This window comes from Podarcis vaucheri (genome assembly GCF_965113315.1).
Source record: "Podarcis vaucheri genome assembly, chromosome: 2".
Lineage (NCBI taxonomy): Eukaryota > Metazoa > Chordata > Lepidosauria > Squamata > Lacertidae > Podarcis > Podarcis vaucheri.
The window spans coordinates 91,224,459-91,239,017 of NC_138760.1; the positions used below are offsets into that span (position 1 = coordinate 91,224,459).

The window sequence follows — 14,559 nt, forward strand, 5'->3', positions numbered from 1 at the left end:
AGTTCTCCTATTCTCTGAATTAAGAAGGGCTGAGCAACCTGTGCCCCCCCCAGATATTACTACCAGGTTTCTGCAGGGGAAGTATTGGGCCACCTGTCAATATCCCTTGCTCTGGTTGCCGGACGTCATGTGTGTGAGGAGTCCTAGCAGATCTGCAAAAGTATTTTTTGCAGATCTGCTGCTAGCCAGACTCCATACATGCTTCCTGCAAAATACAGGAAGGAAGATAGATGGGCAATTAAGCATTGCCTTCAATGTGCCCTCTGACTCTTTTGCCTCTTTCTCACATACTCACATGGGAACAGGAGGAAAAGGACAGCCACTTCAGCTCACTAGCCAAGCTAGACAGCTGTAACCCTGTTGCAGGGTGATTGGGAATAGTGTGTGGCAGGCTGCAATCCTGGCAGGATGGCGATTGCTCATCCTTGCTCAGCCCCTAGAATGGGACAACACACTTGCTGATGCACTGTTGAGTTGCTGCCATTTTTAGCAGCCTCTCCTAGTTGTGACGGTCAAGCGAATGGCCGTCCCATATTTCTTCATCCTTAAAAGAGGGGTTTTGGAGTGTTTGGTGGGGAATCTCTCCTGTCTTTTCTTTCTAGACTACCACTGGTGTGAAGCATGTTTCAAATTACCCCAGAGTCTTCCTTTACTAATGATTTCATCTACACGTCTTTCCCCTTGCCAGATTTTAGCTGCTTTAGAGAAGGACGAACAGGCCCGAAGGCAACGGCTGCGGAGTAAGTTGGAGCAGGCAATTGACACAATGGCCCTAAGTAGCTGAAAAGGTCGAGATGGTGCTGCAGACTTCCCTGGCAGTGGACTCTTAAGGGAGAGAGAGAGCGGCAAGTGAGTCGCGGCAGCAAGAAAGCAATCAAGGAATACATTGGGGCCTGGCACCAAACAATGCACAGAATCTGCTGCGTCTCAGAACACTTTACACACAATGAACAGCAAAACCACAACAACGTAAGACCGCCGTTCTCAAAAGCAAACGGAGCCTATCTTAAAGACCTTTTGGAAGGAGCGACGTAGCAAAGAACCTGAAGGACCCCAGGAGATGTGCAAGGAGGGCCAGCGAGACAAATCCCTGCTCAGCTGCCACTGCCTCCCTTCTCCGGCTCCCACCAAGGCCTGCTCCAGATTTGGCGACGGAAGGTTGGGGACTGCACTAACGTCTAGGACAACCTTTTTACATTATGGTTTTTCCCCCCATGGCAGGCGGTTTGGTAGGCTTATAATTCCCCGCCCCTTCTCCCTGTACTTCCTTCCTTTCCCGCCTTGCCTGGACAGCTCCACTCTCTACCTTCTCTTCCATACTCTCTGGCCTTCTTCCTCTAGTGTTAACTGCTATATTTGCACAATTTCCACAAGCTAGGTTTTGTTTTTGTTTTGTTTTTGAAAAAGATTTAAAATATATGAGTGTGGGGAGGTTCTAAATTTTAAACAAAACATTGCAGGATTTTTTTTTTTAGTTTTTGTTTCAACAAAAAGAAAGGAGCATTGCTTGCTTGGGATAGAAGTGGGGGTGCCTGGAGTCCAAGAGAAGAGCCCCTCTATCTTTGATTCTTCCTACACTTTGTCCTGTGCCATATTTTATTTATTTTAATAACATTTAGCACAGGCCAAATTGATGCTCTTGTTTTGAATGCTGCTTACGCGGGTGCCAAAGGTTTAAGGTACCCAGAGGGCAAGGAACTTGCAAAAAGGAGGGTGGGCCATGCATGGCAAGCCCCTGCAGAGAGATCTTTTCATGAATTACTTTGTGGAAAGTGGCACACTTTTGAGAAAAGTCCCTGCTTTGCCTTTTTATAAATTAAGACAGGGCTAGCTGCTTGTAAGCGGAGTTTAGCAACTTTCAAAAGTTCTCATTGCCCACCCGCCCCAGAGTAGCCCGCCCCCAGCTGCCCTCATCTGTACATTTCCCACTCATGGGGCATTTAGACAGAGCGTATTGCCACTGCATAGGCACAGTGAATGGGGGTGGCTGTTTGAACCAACTCTCAGTATTTCCCTCTTCCGTTGTAGAGGAAAGGCATCTTAGTAACAGATGCAGTCAGACTTGGTAGGGTCTGGGTCATGCAGGAAGCCTATGAATAGATGCTTCTTCTGTGTTGTCTCCATTTCTGACAGACCATGGCAACACTGGGTCTATTCAGAGAAATCATGCTAAGAGATGAGGAACATGGAGCTGCAGTTTAGCACTGACAGAAACATTATATTTAAGTGGGGTGCCCCTTTAGTTTTTTCAGGTGTGTAAGTGTGTACACGCACCACTTTAGAATATTTTATTTATTCCTCATCCCAATTTCTTCAGCAAAATGCAGAGCTTCTCTTTTTGTTTTGGTAGCAATGAAGACCCAAACTCCCAACAGTCTTGTAATTCCCCTCTGTTGGAATAAGCAGCTGCACCAGCGGATTTGGTTCTGGTTAGGCCAATTAGAAGAGGGTGAGAGAGTGCAGATAAGAAATGAGTTTTGTGGAATTGTAGAGTTGGAAGGGACTCCAAGTGCCATCTAGTCCAATGCACTTCATTATTACTTAATTATTACATTATTACTTTTGTGCAGGAATCGTTAGATTATGTGTGATAGTCTCCATAGCTTGCTTTGGCTATGGACTGCTCCAGAGAGCAGGGAAATAATCTTAGTGGGGAGAGTAGAGCATCATTCATTCCAATCTGTTGTTAGCATTACGAGGGGTAATTCCTGCAACTGAGTTCTATTCTCTGCTACTTGGTTCAACCCAAAGTCTGCCTCCTCTTTCCTCTATGCACCTGGTTCCTGGCTGGCTTTGGGCTTCTCCTGGTTAGCAAACTGCAGTGTAGGAGGACAGAAGGAACAGGTGTCCATATTGGGTCAGAGCAGAGAGGTCTGCAGAATAAGACCCAGGTGCGGTTAGTTACTGCCATGTTGCCCAGGTTGTGACCAGGTATTTCCAGTCCAATTCAAGGCAAAGGTTCCCGTGTTGCTGCCATGGTGTTTCCCAAGACATCCAGCACTGTTTGGAGGAGATGTTGTATGTACCTTCGTTTTGTGTCTGCTCACTCCTTGAGAGTCAGAAGGTGTCCTCATTTTCAAACTGAAGCAACTCCCGTCCCTGGAATTCAGTAGCTCCATCTTTGAAATCTGAATTATGTGCTATCAGAAAGGAGCATTTTACTTATTAGTTAGGTTTGCAAATTTAGGAGGCAACTATTTATTCTGCATCCCACCACCCCTGCATTATTCTCATTCTACACCTAAAGAGTAATGAAGCTATGTGAGAGTAGGCAAGAGAGACTGTCCCTAGTTGAACTAGGGTTTGGGTCTATGGCCTACAAAGTGCATGTTGGCACTCATAATTTTAATTTCACACTGGCCTGGATGTCTTGTACCAAAGGGCAGTTAATCAATTCACTGAAATAAATAATTTTTTAAAAAATAATAAAATAACAATCCCGCACACTGAGCAAAGCATTTCTGAAGGTCCTGAAATGCCCATTGGGTCTGAGTTTTCTGGTCCAACCCTAACAAAGAACCAATACATCCCATATCCAGCCTAAACCACAGTATGTGAGAGAAACAAGCTCCTGAACTCTTGCTAAAATCTGTTTCCCTTTGCTCCTCTCTTTTTCATTATTTCTACATCATTCCATTCACTGTTCTGACCCTAAGAATTTTAATCCCCTCGATTCAGTTCCTGACAAATGTAATGCCTTTAATTATCATTAAAAGTGTACCAGTGTGATGAAGCCACTGCCCTAATTCAACTCAGGTGACCAAACCCACCAAATTTTCAGCCTTCACCCACCCACCCAGTACCAATAAACTCAGTTGCTATCTCAAGTCTAGGTTGAAGTTGAGAGAGAAGCTATTGCAGAACATACCAAGCCTGATCCTACCGATTCCCTGAGAGTGCAAATAAGGGGAGGAGAGGGGATGTAATGAAGTTTTTAATTAAAATTTAAAATGTGTGTGTGTGCGTGTATATATATATATGTTGTTACAATCTAATTCTTGTGCCCCAGTGGGGCACTGTATAGTTAACAGAAAGAGCTCAAACCAGTATCACATACGGTTTTTACACAACCAGTGGAAAATACCAAATGGATAAAATTTCAAACATTTCTCATCAAGCAGAACAATCATTTGAAGCCTATATACATCTCAGATTGCTTTGTAATTTTGTTTTTATCCTTTTTAATTATTTTTAATTAAAGAGGAGGAAGAGAAGACGACAAGACGACAATAAAAATATAATGGAAAAACACCTAGGGATTCCTGAGATCTCTCTGGATCCATAGGACCTGTGGGCTGTTGCATGACTGTGCTAGAGTTTAGTCTGAGTTGAACTTTTTTTAAAAGAAAAAAAAATGCAAGTGTTGAATACTAGAGGTTTGTTTAGACCTTTTTATTTTTGAAATTTTGGAATTAATTTGCCACTTCTTGTATAAGAAAAAAAAAGAATTAACTGTTTATTTCTGGAAAAAAATGGTACTCAGAAGCCTTAAAGGACAGCTAAGTGTTTCTACACACAAAAGATACTGTAATATTTTACAGGTTCCCCTCCTTGGACTTTGCTTCAAGTGTACTTGGAAGCAAAAATCATTACATGATTGACACTTAAAAGAGATAGAGGCTCGATCTTTCGGCTTGATGTAAGTCAGCACCATTTTATGAAAAACTAAAGTGCCATCCTGACTTTTTAGAAGCAAATGACAAAATCCCCCTCTGTTGATTGCATAGAGAGCAAACGTTTGACTGGAAAATGCCATATACCATTCCTCTAGAGCCACTCACTTATCTTATCCAGGTATCTCAGCAATAACACATTGGGAGACTTCACTATAAAAATAGCATTCAGTGGGTTACCTCAAGTGAACAACTTTTATCTTTTCCGATAAAAACTCAACAAAGTGCATTAGAAGTTGGCTTAATTTGAAGGGCCTGCAGAATGCAAGTTGGCTTGTTCAGTCTTCAGGACTGGCATTTAGAAAGACCTAGCTGATTGCATCCTATCTTCCCAGTTCCTAGCCTTCAGTGAACCAAGTCATCTCCATATGGGCCATGGCAGCAGGGGGGTGGGGGGAAGAGTTCTTAGCCTAACGCTTAGCAGAATCGTAGATATTTCACTTGCCACTAGGGATGTTTGTGGAGTGGAGGAATACTTTCCCTGTGTCCAGACTCTGCACAGTGGACAGACCGCCAGCTGAAATAACTGGAAAGCAACAGCTAAATCAGCTCCCATGCAAATACTTCAGGTTGATACAGTTTGTGATTCAGTCTGTCAGTATGCAAGCTTTCTGGACAGTTCATATTTAATTTTTTGTACAGAATCCCAGTGGAATCTCAGCAGCAGCAGCAGCATAAGGGGCACACAGGCAAGCACCAAGATGGCAAGGCTCAGTTCTTTTTTTCTGGGGGTACTCAAGGGTATACTGGCACCTCCCCCCCCCACCTAAAAGTAAAGCACTGCTTAAAATTGTGGCACTTACTTTAACAACTTCATGGTGAGTACTGGTTCCTTTTTTTCCTAGAAGAAAAGCACTGTTCAAGCTTAAATTGGACATCTTGGCAAACAGATTTCCACACGCCTTCAACCCACAGAAATTGGGGTAAATCATAAATATGTTGTCACCTCCCCCGTTTTCGATGCTTGTGCATGGGTGTGTAATTGCCAACACTAAAATGCCTACTGGTGGTCTGCACACCACACAGAGTTGGGCTTCCTTTGCCTCTGGCACTGCCTTCGCCAGTCACAATTCTGCCACAGAAACCAAGCCAGTGACTTTGCAGACAATGCCTGGGGCAGAAGAGAAACTCAGTGGCTTCTCCCCAAGGCACTGATCAGAGACAAAGCAGATAGCAGACAAGCAGCGAGTCCAAATTTTCATCTTCTTTCTCACCCCAGTGGCTGCAATTCCACTGAAATCAACAGGATTTTTTTATTTTTTTGTCAGCAGACACTTGTCCACTGTGTTAAAAAGATTTACAATCTGGCTCACACCTAGAGGATCTTTTTTCTTCCTTTCTTGGGCAGTTTTAATCTTTGTTGCTTCCATATTAGCCACTTTCCCCGGAATCGCCTTCCCTTGTTCATTTGCTCGTTATGGAACATTCAGGCAGCATCGTTCTTAAATCACCGCATTCCGGTCTTTCCTGTCTTGTCCTGTGTCTCTCCCCCCACCCCAATACTGATTCATGGCATAAATTTGGGTAATGAAACGCAATTGGATCACCAGCCTGTACTGCAGGGCTAGGCAAAATGCCCTTAATTTAAGTTTTATCTTGTTTGCAGATCTTGCCCATTTTATATCTTTCTCTTGATCATGGCTGGAGCATTAGTGATGAATAATTGCTTAATTGCCTCTTAACTATTTATTTATTTATTTATGGGGGGGGGGACAATCAGCAGTGACTTCCTCTCATCATTTTCCTTCCCATAGTGGAAATCACCAATAGAATCACATACACAATTGAAATTGGGGCAGTTAATAAACCATTAATCACTAATTTTCCTATCTGAACTCATCCAGAAGCAATAAAGCAGGCAAAGATAAAACTCTGTGTTGTGTTGCTGTGACCCTTTGCTAAATAGGCTTTACATAGGAGCAAGCATTAAGGAAGGATGGGGGGTGTGCACAGAAAGACATTGACAGATAACGTTAACACTAACCTCTTGTTTTAGTTCAGCTTCCAGCTAAATACAGTGCCTGAGCAGTGCTTAAGGGCTGTAGCATGGAAGCAAACCCGTATGTTACTCTTCATTGGGTTGTACACATCCACATCTATCCATGCAAAGACACACCTGGGGACTTCCGTGGCAATGTCAAATCTCCTGACGCTTCCGACTTCTGCAGGACTTTGAATATGATGTGCAATCATGCCATTGGTACTAAGCTCTTTTGCTATGCATTTTGATGCTCAGACGATCACCTGAAAAGCAAAACCTATAAGCCATTAGCACTTTGGGAGAGGAGAGCATAACTTATCTTATGTTCACTAATTATTGATCTGGCATGAATTGCAGCAGAAAAAGAAATTCTTCAAAAACAAAAGGGCAGGGATATAAAGTGGTAAAGCGGTTACAGGGAAAAGGCTTGGCTGATTTGGAACAATCTGTCAACCAGATATATTTTTGTTACAGCTGTATTGGCATAGGGCCAGCTGAATAGGTTGACATTTTCTGCTTTGCCGTAGTAACATTCATGTGGCAAAGGATTTCTAAGAGCAATTGCAGTCAGGAGCACGTGACTTATTTTTTCCTTAAAAAAAAAAAAAGGTTTGCCACCTTTATAGCTTCATAATTTTCTCTGGTTTTCATCCAAGCATCACCAATCCATTCCCAACAACATTATGTGAGATCCCTTAACCACAATGCCACTATTCAATGTATTAGTTACTTCTAAATAAGGTCTCCATGACTCATAGAATCGTAGAGTTGGATCATCTAGTTCTAGTTCAACCTCTACAATGCAAGAATCTCAACTAAAGCATCCATGACAGATGGCCATTCAACCTCTGCTTAAAAACCTCCAAGGAAGGAGTCAGATCCACTGTCAAACAGCTCTTACTGTCAGAAAGTTTTTCCGTTATGTTTAGTTGGAATCTCCTTTCTTGTCCTACCCTCCAGAGCAGGAGGAAACAAGCTTACTCCATCTTCCATGTGACAGCCATTTAGATATTTGAGGATGGCTATCATTTTTCCTCTCAATCTCCTCTTTTCTAGGCTAAACATGCATAGCTCCCTCAACCATTCCTCTAAGACTTAGCTTCCAGACCCTTGATCATCTTGGTCACCCTCCTCTGCACACATTCCAGATGTCAGAATCCTTAAACTGTGGTGCCCAGAACTCGACATAGTACTCCAGGTGTGGTCTGGTCAAGGCAGAACAAAGTGGTACTATTACTTCCCTTGATCTGAACATAATACTTTTGTTGATGCAGCCTAGACTAGCATTAGCTTCATCACACTGTTGCATCACACTGTTGACCCATAGAGTTGGAAGCATGTTAAACTTGTCCTCTACTAAAACCCCTAGATCCTTTTCAGATGTACTACTGGCAAGCCAGGTGTTCCTCTCTTATATTTGTGCAGCTGGTTCTTCCTACCTAAGTGCAGAACCTTACATGTTAGTTTGGGCCTGGCTCTCTAATCTGTTAAAGTCATTTTGAATCCCGATTCTGTCTTCTGTGGCATTAGCTACTGGTCACAGTTTTGTGTCATGTGCAAATTTGATGAGTATCCCCTAAATTATGGGTAGGCAAACGTAGGTCCACGGGATAGATCAGGCCCAATTGCCTTCTGGATCCAGCCCACGGACGGTCCGGGAATCGCCGTGTAGATCGCCAGCGCACATGTTCTTTCCCTCCCTCTCCCTCACATGGCAGTGGCGGCAGCGCTTCCTCCCTCCCTCCTCCTGGCTTCTCCCCGCCCTGCATAGAGAAGGTTGGGCTTTGTTGGTGCCATCAGGAGCAGTGCTCAAGCGGCCACCATTTTAAGCAGTCCCTCTCCAGAGCCCTTTTGCGCACTGCTCATCGTCCCTCCACCGCCGCCAGCCCCTGCCACTTGCCAGACACAGGTAAGCAGCCACCAGGGCTCGTGGTCTCTTGTATCACCCCCCCCCCAAATATAGTCTGGCCCCCCCACAAGGTCTGAGGAACAGTGGACCGGCCCCCTACTGAAAAAGCTTGCTGACCCCTGCCCTAAATTCTTTCATCTAAGTAATTTATAAAGAACTGGCACCTCACGCCAGTCTTTTCCAGGTTGATTAGGAACTATTAGTAAGCACTCTTTGAGTTGGGTCAGTCAACCAGCTACAAATCCACCTAATAGCTACCTCATCCAACCCACATGTTACCAGCTTCCCCACAAGAATACTTTTAAGTATTCCCTGAGAAACGGTGCATGTGAAATGTACCTTCTCTTTTTCAGGTGCTACTTTCACGTTCCTCTATCCATTGTTAAAAATGCTTAATCATACAACCCCTGCTCCGTCAGCCCCCTACCACCACCACCCTGTGCCCTTAAACACTGGTGCTATCTGAGGACAGGATACGCTAGGAATAGGGACTGAAGGAACACGTCAGCTATTGATGGCTTAGTTTTAGAGGGTATCTCAATGGAAATGTCAAATAATCTGGTTTCAAAAATACACAGCTCTTCAGAGAAAATGGTTTGAGTCAGCTAATAAGGAAGTGTCTGGTGTTTTCTTTATTTCTTTAAACTCTATGTTAGTGACATCCCCAGTTCCTTGGACTCTTAACAGTTTAGGGATAGTCTAATGAAAGGGTTGGTGCATTCGTCAGGATGGTGAGCAAGACCTTCCCCTGCCCCACCCCGATTGCAGCTTTTTTTAATGGAGCACTATTAATCCCCCCCCCCGGAAAATGTGTTTAAAACACGTACAAGCCTTGTAAGGCCTGCCACTCTCTCTTCTTTCAAAGGAATGTCAAGTCCACAGTTAGCTGTCCTTTAAGTAAAGGGGAAGGGGGTTGGCATGGGAGGGGTGGAGCAGAGAAAACAATAAGAAACAAAGAATTTTAATAGTAAAATAAAAAAATAAAAATAAAATGATGAAAACTTTATGTGATTGTTTCAGACTTGAAGCAACTGTGCCAGTGTGGCAGGTCGGCACCCTTTGATTGTGTAAATATCCTGCTATTTCCTATTTTAATGTTCTTCAGATTTAGTACTTGTAAATAAACACGCGCATCAAGGAGAGATTAAACATTTTTGCTATATAACTTGTCTTGTCTGACTTTGTGAGTTCCAGGTTTGGTGCAGAGGGAGGAGGGAAGATGGAAGGGGCAGCTGTGCACTGCTGTGCATGCTTCTACAGCCCTGCTTGGACTTGACCACAACCCATCTTACCCCCCTGCCACGTTCAATCACTTTATGTGAGCTTCAGCACTAGATTTCTGCACCTTCACCACATACTATATTCAACATCATGGGCCACATTTTCAGCTGCGCTTGGCTCCCATATATGTAGAATGCCTTAACCACCCACCCAGTGGCCCAGCAGGAGCTGGGGTTATTGCTTTCCTGAGTTTCCTAGCACAGAAACTAAACCATCTCCCATCTCCCACCTTACGCTGCCCTCTTTTAGAAGTGACAGCCTTGTATTGAGGTGCCTGCAGGGGTAAGGTGCGGAAAGAAATGTGTTCCTGCAAAGCTCTGGTTAAAACTATCCTGTAATTCAGTCGGAGATGACTGAACGACTAAACAACAACAATAGTTCATCTGGCATAGAAAACCACACCAGCCAAAATATTCATTTCCTAGTAACCAACCTACCTCTTTTGGGTGCAGATTCGAAAGCTTTGGGCTGCCCTGCTCCAGGACTGTCGGCCACAGCCCTGTTCACTGTACTGTGGCAGCTCAAGACCTAGTGCTTGGTCACAGCATCCCTAGAGCTGGCAGAATACAGGCTGGTTGGAGTTAAGAGTCTGCATAACAGGTTCTGCAGCTTCTTCATCCTTGTTCTAAAAAAAAATGTGAAGGGGAACTGGAGTAAAACTGCTTTACAGCAACATAGGACTGGGTGTCTGCTGGTTTGCCCAGCACTGGCTGTGAGCATGTTCTAATGTTTGAGAGCTCCTTAGAGCACTGAGCTAGATGAGCCTTCTTAACTGCTGTCTCCCATTTAATCCAAGTCCATTAAGAAGCAATCCAGAAAACGGGCCTTAAATGTTGCACCTGTCCTTGGTGCTGCCATGATAATGTCACTATCACAACTCAGCTTGGACATGCTTGACCCACAATCTCGCCTGGCAAATTTAGTCCTGTGCACTGGCCTCCATTTGCTTCCTGACACTGCAGCAAGCCTTAATATCTCCCCCTCACTTATCCTCCTTGCATCACTGAGCAATGTCTTGCCATCTCATGCTCTCCTACTGCTACAGAGCTGCTGCACCACCTGCCATGACAATGACATAACCCAATCTGGATGTTGAGAGGATGGGTTGTTCAAAACAAGCAAAGTAAGGATGGCAGCTCTTAAACATGAAAAAGCAATATAGGCTATTGGGACAGGAGAAGTGGCGCCGATTGAGAGATGTGGATGTTGCATCTTCAACTCCGACATTGCATAAACTTTGGAGATGGTGTCATAGACATTTACTCTACATCCAATGTGCAAAGGCCACCGTGCTCCTTTTTTATTCTTTTGTCATAGCAATCCTTATTCCCATTTTACAGATTATGGAATTGACGCAAATAAGTAAATATTGGCCCCTTTACTCTGGCCACTTAGCTACACCTTTTTTTTAGTACAGTGTCAAGTACGTGCCCCACTGGGGCTATTCTCAGGTTCCTATGAATTTGTAAAACGAGGCTAACGCTGCCGAGGCCTCATGAGACTCCTGTCTGCTTGGTGGCAGTAAGGAATGCAATTGACCACTTAACTAGGGAAGTGAGGGGGGCATGAAATAATTTGATCAACCCTATATAGCATGTGTAAAGTAAAGCATACCCCTAAACATTTTGTGAACCTTTGTACTTTTGTCCATTTACTGTATTTATTTCCCCCGATTTGAACTATAAAATGGTGATTTTCTTGAGTCAAAATGAGAGTACCCCTAAACATTTTTTAAAGAAAAAAACGCATTATGCAAAGCCATAGCTCATGACCTCTTCCACAAAACAGAAATGACTTTCTATGAACATACTAGCAACTGAGGAAAGTCTTGGGAGTGCAGAAGAGTTGGGCCATAAAGATGCTTCCGTCTTCTGAGGTAACATGTAACCAATCAACACTATGTAACTGGGGAGAGAGGCCTGCTTTGGCCCAGATATAGTGGGGGCATTAGAGAGTGGCCAGGTGTGTTACTTCAATTTCTACCCAACCCAGGTGCTGATGAGAAAGGCCTGATGAGAAAGGATGTACTTTTAGATCAAGACCTGATATTGACAGGTAATCCCTGAGTAGAAACAAATTATCTCTGGTGATTGCCTTAGCAAAAAGCCTGCAAGCACACATTCTCTTTCCCTCTCCTCAAGGCTAACATCGAAATTCACCCCCGCAACCACCTCTCTCCTTCTATTGTTCAAAATAAAAAAAATTCCTTCCAGTAGCACCTTAAAGACCAACTAAGTAAGTTCTTGGTATGAGCTTTCGTGTGCATGCACACTTCTTCAGATACACTGTGTATCAGAAGAAGTGTGCATGCACACGAAAGCTCATACCAAGAACTAACTTAGTTGGTCTTTAAGGTGCTACTGGAAGGAATTTTTTATTTTGACTATGGCAGACCAACACGGCTACCTATCTGTAACTTCTATTGTTCGTCATTGTTGTGGCACCCCCTGCAGCACCTTCTCGGCTCAGCAACTAGTGTGGGCAAACTAGTTGCACGCCCCCAAATCTGCCTTTGTATTGAGAAACTGGTTATCTGATAGCAGCCATGTGGCAGCTGTTAATCTATAGGAGGAGGAGCCAAATGTCCTCTTCAATTATTGGACAACTCCCTTCAGCTCCTGCCAGCTTGGTCCAATGATCAGGGATGACAGGAGCTGTAGTACAACATCTGTAGGGCATCCGTGTTGACTCTCCCTTGCAATACAGAGTGCAAGGTGAGAGGGGCAGGTCTTGCCTTACATATGTATAAGAGAAGCGACCAAGGCACCTAGTGCAGAAGCTTTCAACCTTTTGGGGTCCACAGCTCCCTTGACAAACTACATTCTTTCTGCGGCACCCCTGTGGAGCTCAGGATCCCAGTTACGTCACCTCTTGCCTGCAGAGTTGGCAGCCTCTCACCCTTTTTCAAACACCCTCCCTTGTAGAGTGTGCCCTCAGTCTCCTCTCCTCTCCCCTTGGGAGTCCTCTGGGCAGCCGCAGCTGCCGCCCCGGTCTCTGAGCTGCTTCTCCTGCCACAAAGAGAGGTGCCTCCTCACACTGCCCCATGGGGGTCTGGGAAGTACTCCCAGAGGCACCATTCACCTGGGGAGCTTGTAGCCAGGGCTGCTGCAACAAGCAGCTGTGCAAGCCTTTGGGAGGCAGAGATGTGAGAGGGCATCAGAGGAGGGAGGGAAGGAGAGAGGGACAGAGGCCAGTGTTGCCTGCAGCAGCACCCCGACCTTCATTCAAGGCACCCCAGGGTGCCACAGCACACTGGTTGAAAACCACTGACCTAGCGTAATGATCAATGAATTCTAAACACTGTAGATGCCAAAATCTTGTAACTGGAATGAATTAAGGAATAAATTAAGCAAATGGATTATGCTAATATGCTCGTGTTGATTTTTAAATTTATATATTATTTATTTTACACAAACATGTCAGTCAATAAGAAGTTGTTTTGAACTGTTTATCATATGCATGTTTCTTGATCTCCATTTCACTCACCAACCTCCCTCCCCCCGCCCGGCAACCATCCTTTCAACTTTGAAATTATGAGAACAATCTTCCATAAAAGTTCCACGCTATTAAGGACTTTGGAACTTGTTATGAATCTTTTATATGTTCAGCCACACACTCACATCTACTCATACTTCCACAGCCACAATAAAAGAGAAAATCAAATGAGCAAAAATGCAGTACAGAAGGAAATAATAAAGGAGAAAGTACAAGGGAAGAAAAATAATTGGGACAGGATGAGAAGGGGAAAAACAAATTCAAATTGTCCTTAACATTGCCTTCTTTTTAGGCTATGCATATGCTCACAAAACCTCTTCATACTTTCCCCTGTTTTACTACTTTTCCATTCCTTAGTTTAATGTGCCACTTATTTCAGCCACCATGTCCACTGGCCTCTGACACCCAAATATTTAAAGTTTGTTTCCATGCATAATTTGTTTGCTCACTTTTTGCATGCAACCTTTTTTTTTTTTTAATTTGACAATAATGCACAATTTCCGCACCAGTTTTTCCAGTGTGGATAAGAAAAGTGCTATTGGAAGTTTTAAGGGCAACAGTTCCTTTAATTGAAAGCTTCTTGTTTGCTGGTTCTGTTTTATTTTATTGCTTCTGGGCTAGAATGGCTAGTTGGGGTTGTTGAGTTGATGAATAGTGTGATGAACCACACTGTTATTCAGTTTCTGTTCCCATAGAGGAGGGCTCTTTGATTGCGGGGAGAATAGATTTGTGTCATACAAACCTTATTCCCCAGGGCATTTCCCCACCACTTTCATTTCCACAAAGAGCCTGATGGGGACAGAGGACAGGAAGCAAGTCTGCTTCGCAAGAGTGCCAAATTGACTTTTAATTGCCCAAATGCCCTAGAATCCCACCTGCAAAACACAGGCAGCCTGGAAGCGGTGCTAATGTTTAGTCCTGTCACTTGAACTGGAGTGCTGTTGCAAGAGGAGTGCGCTACTGATTCTGGTGCTTCCCACTGTCTGCCACCTGAGAGAGCAGCCTAACTCTGCTTTTAATGGGAGGCCCAGCCCCGCCAGAATGCCTTCTGCCCATCTAATTCAAGTACTGCAGTTTAACGTCATGGTATCCCCCCTTGCTCTGATGCTGTCCAAGCAGGACACCACTCTTTCCTCTGCTTGAGAGCAGGCCTTAACTTTCCGTGGGGAGGGGTGGGGAATGAAAGGCAGATTTGCCTATTTCATCACTAATGTCTCCAA

General features: G+C 44.1%; 1 protein-coding gene across 4 annotated transcripts in view; it reads left to right on the plus strand.

Annotated features, from left to right (window-relative positions):
• PLXNA1 (plexin A1) overlaps nt 1-9,728 on the plus strand; it is a 343,514-nt gene extending 333,786 nt beyond the window's left edge. For all 4 annotated transcript variants that reach the window (XM_082209182.1, XM_082209180.1, XM_082209183.1 and 1 more), the window contains exon 32: nt 689-9,728. In XM_082209182.1, coding sequence (XP_082065308.1) covers nt 689-784 — 96 coding nt within the window. In that variant the 3' untranslated portion in view covers nt 785-9,728. The remainder of the gene's footprint in view (nt 1-688) is intronic.
• Nucleotides 9,729-14,559: the final 4,831 nt, after the last annotated feature.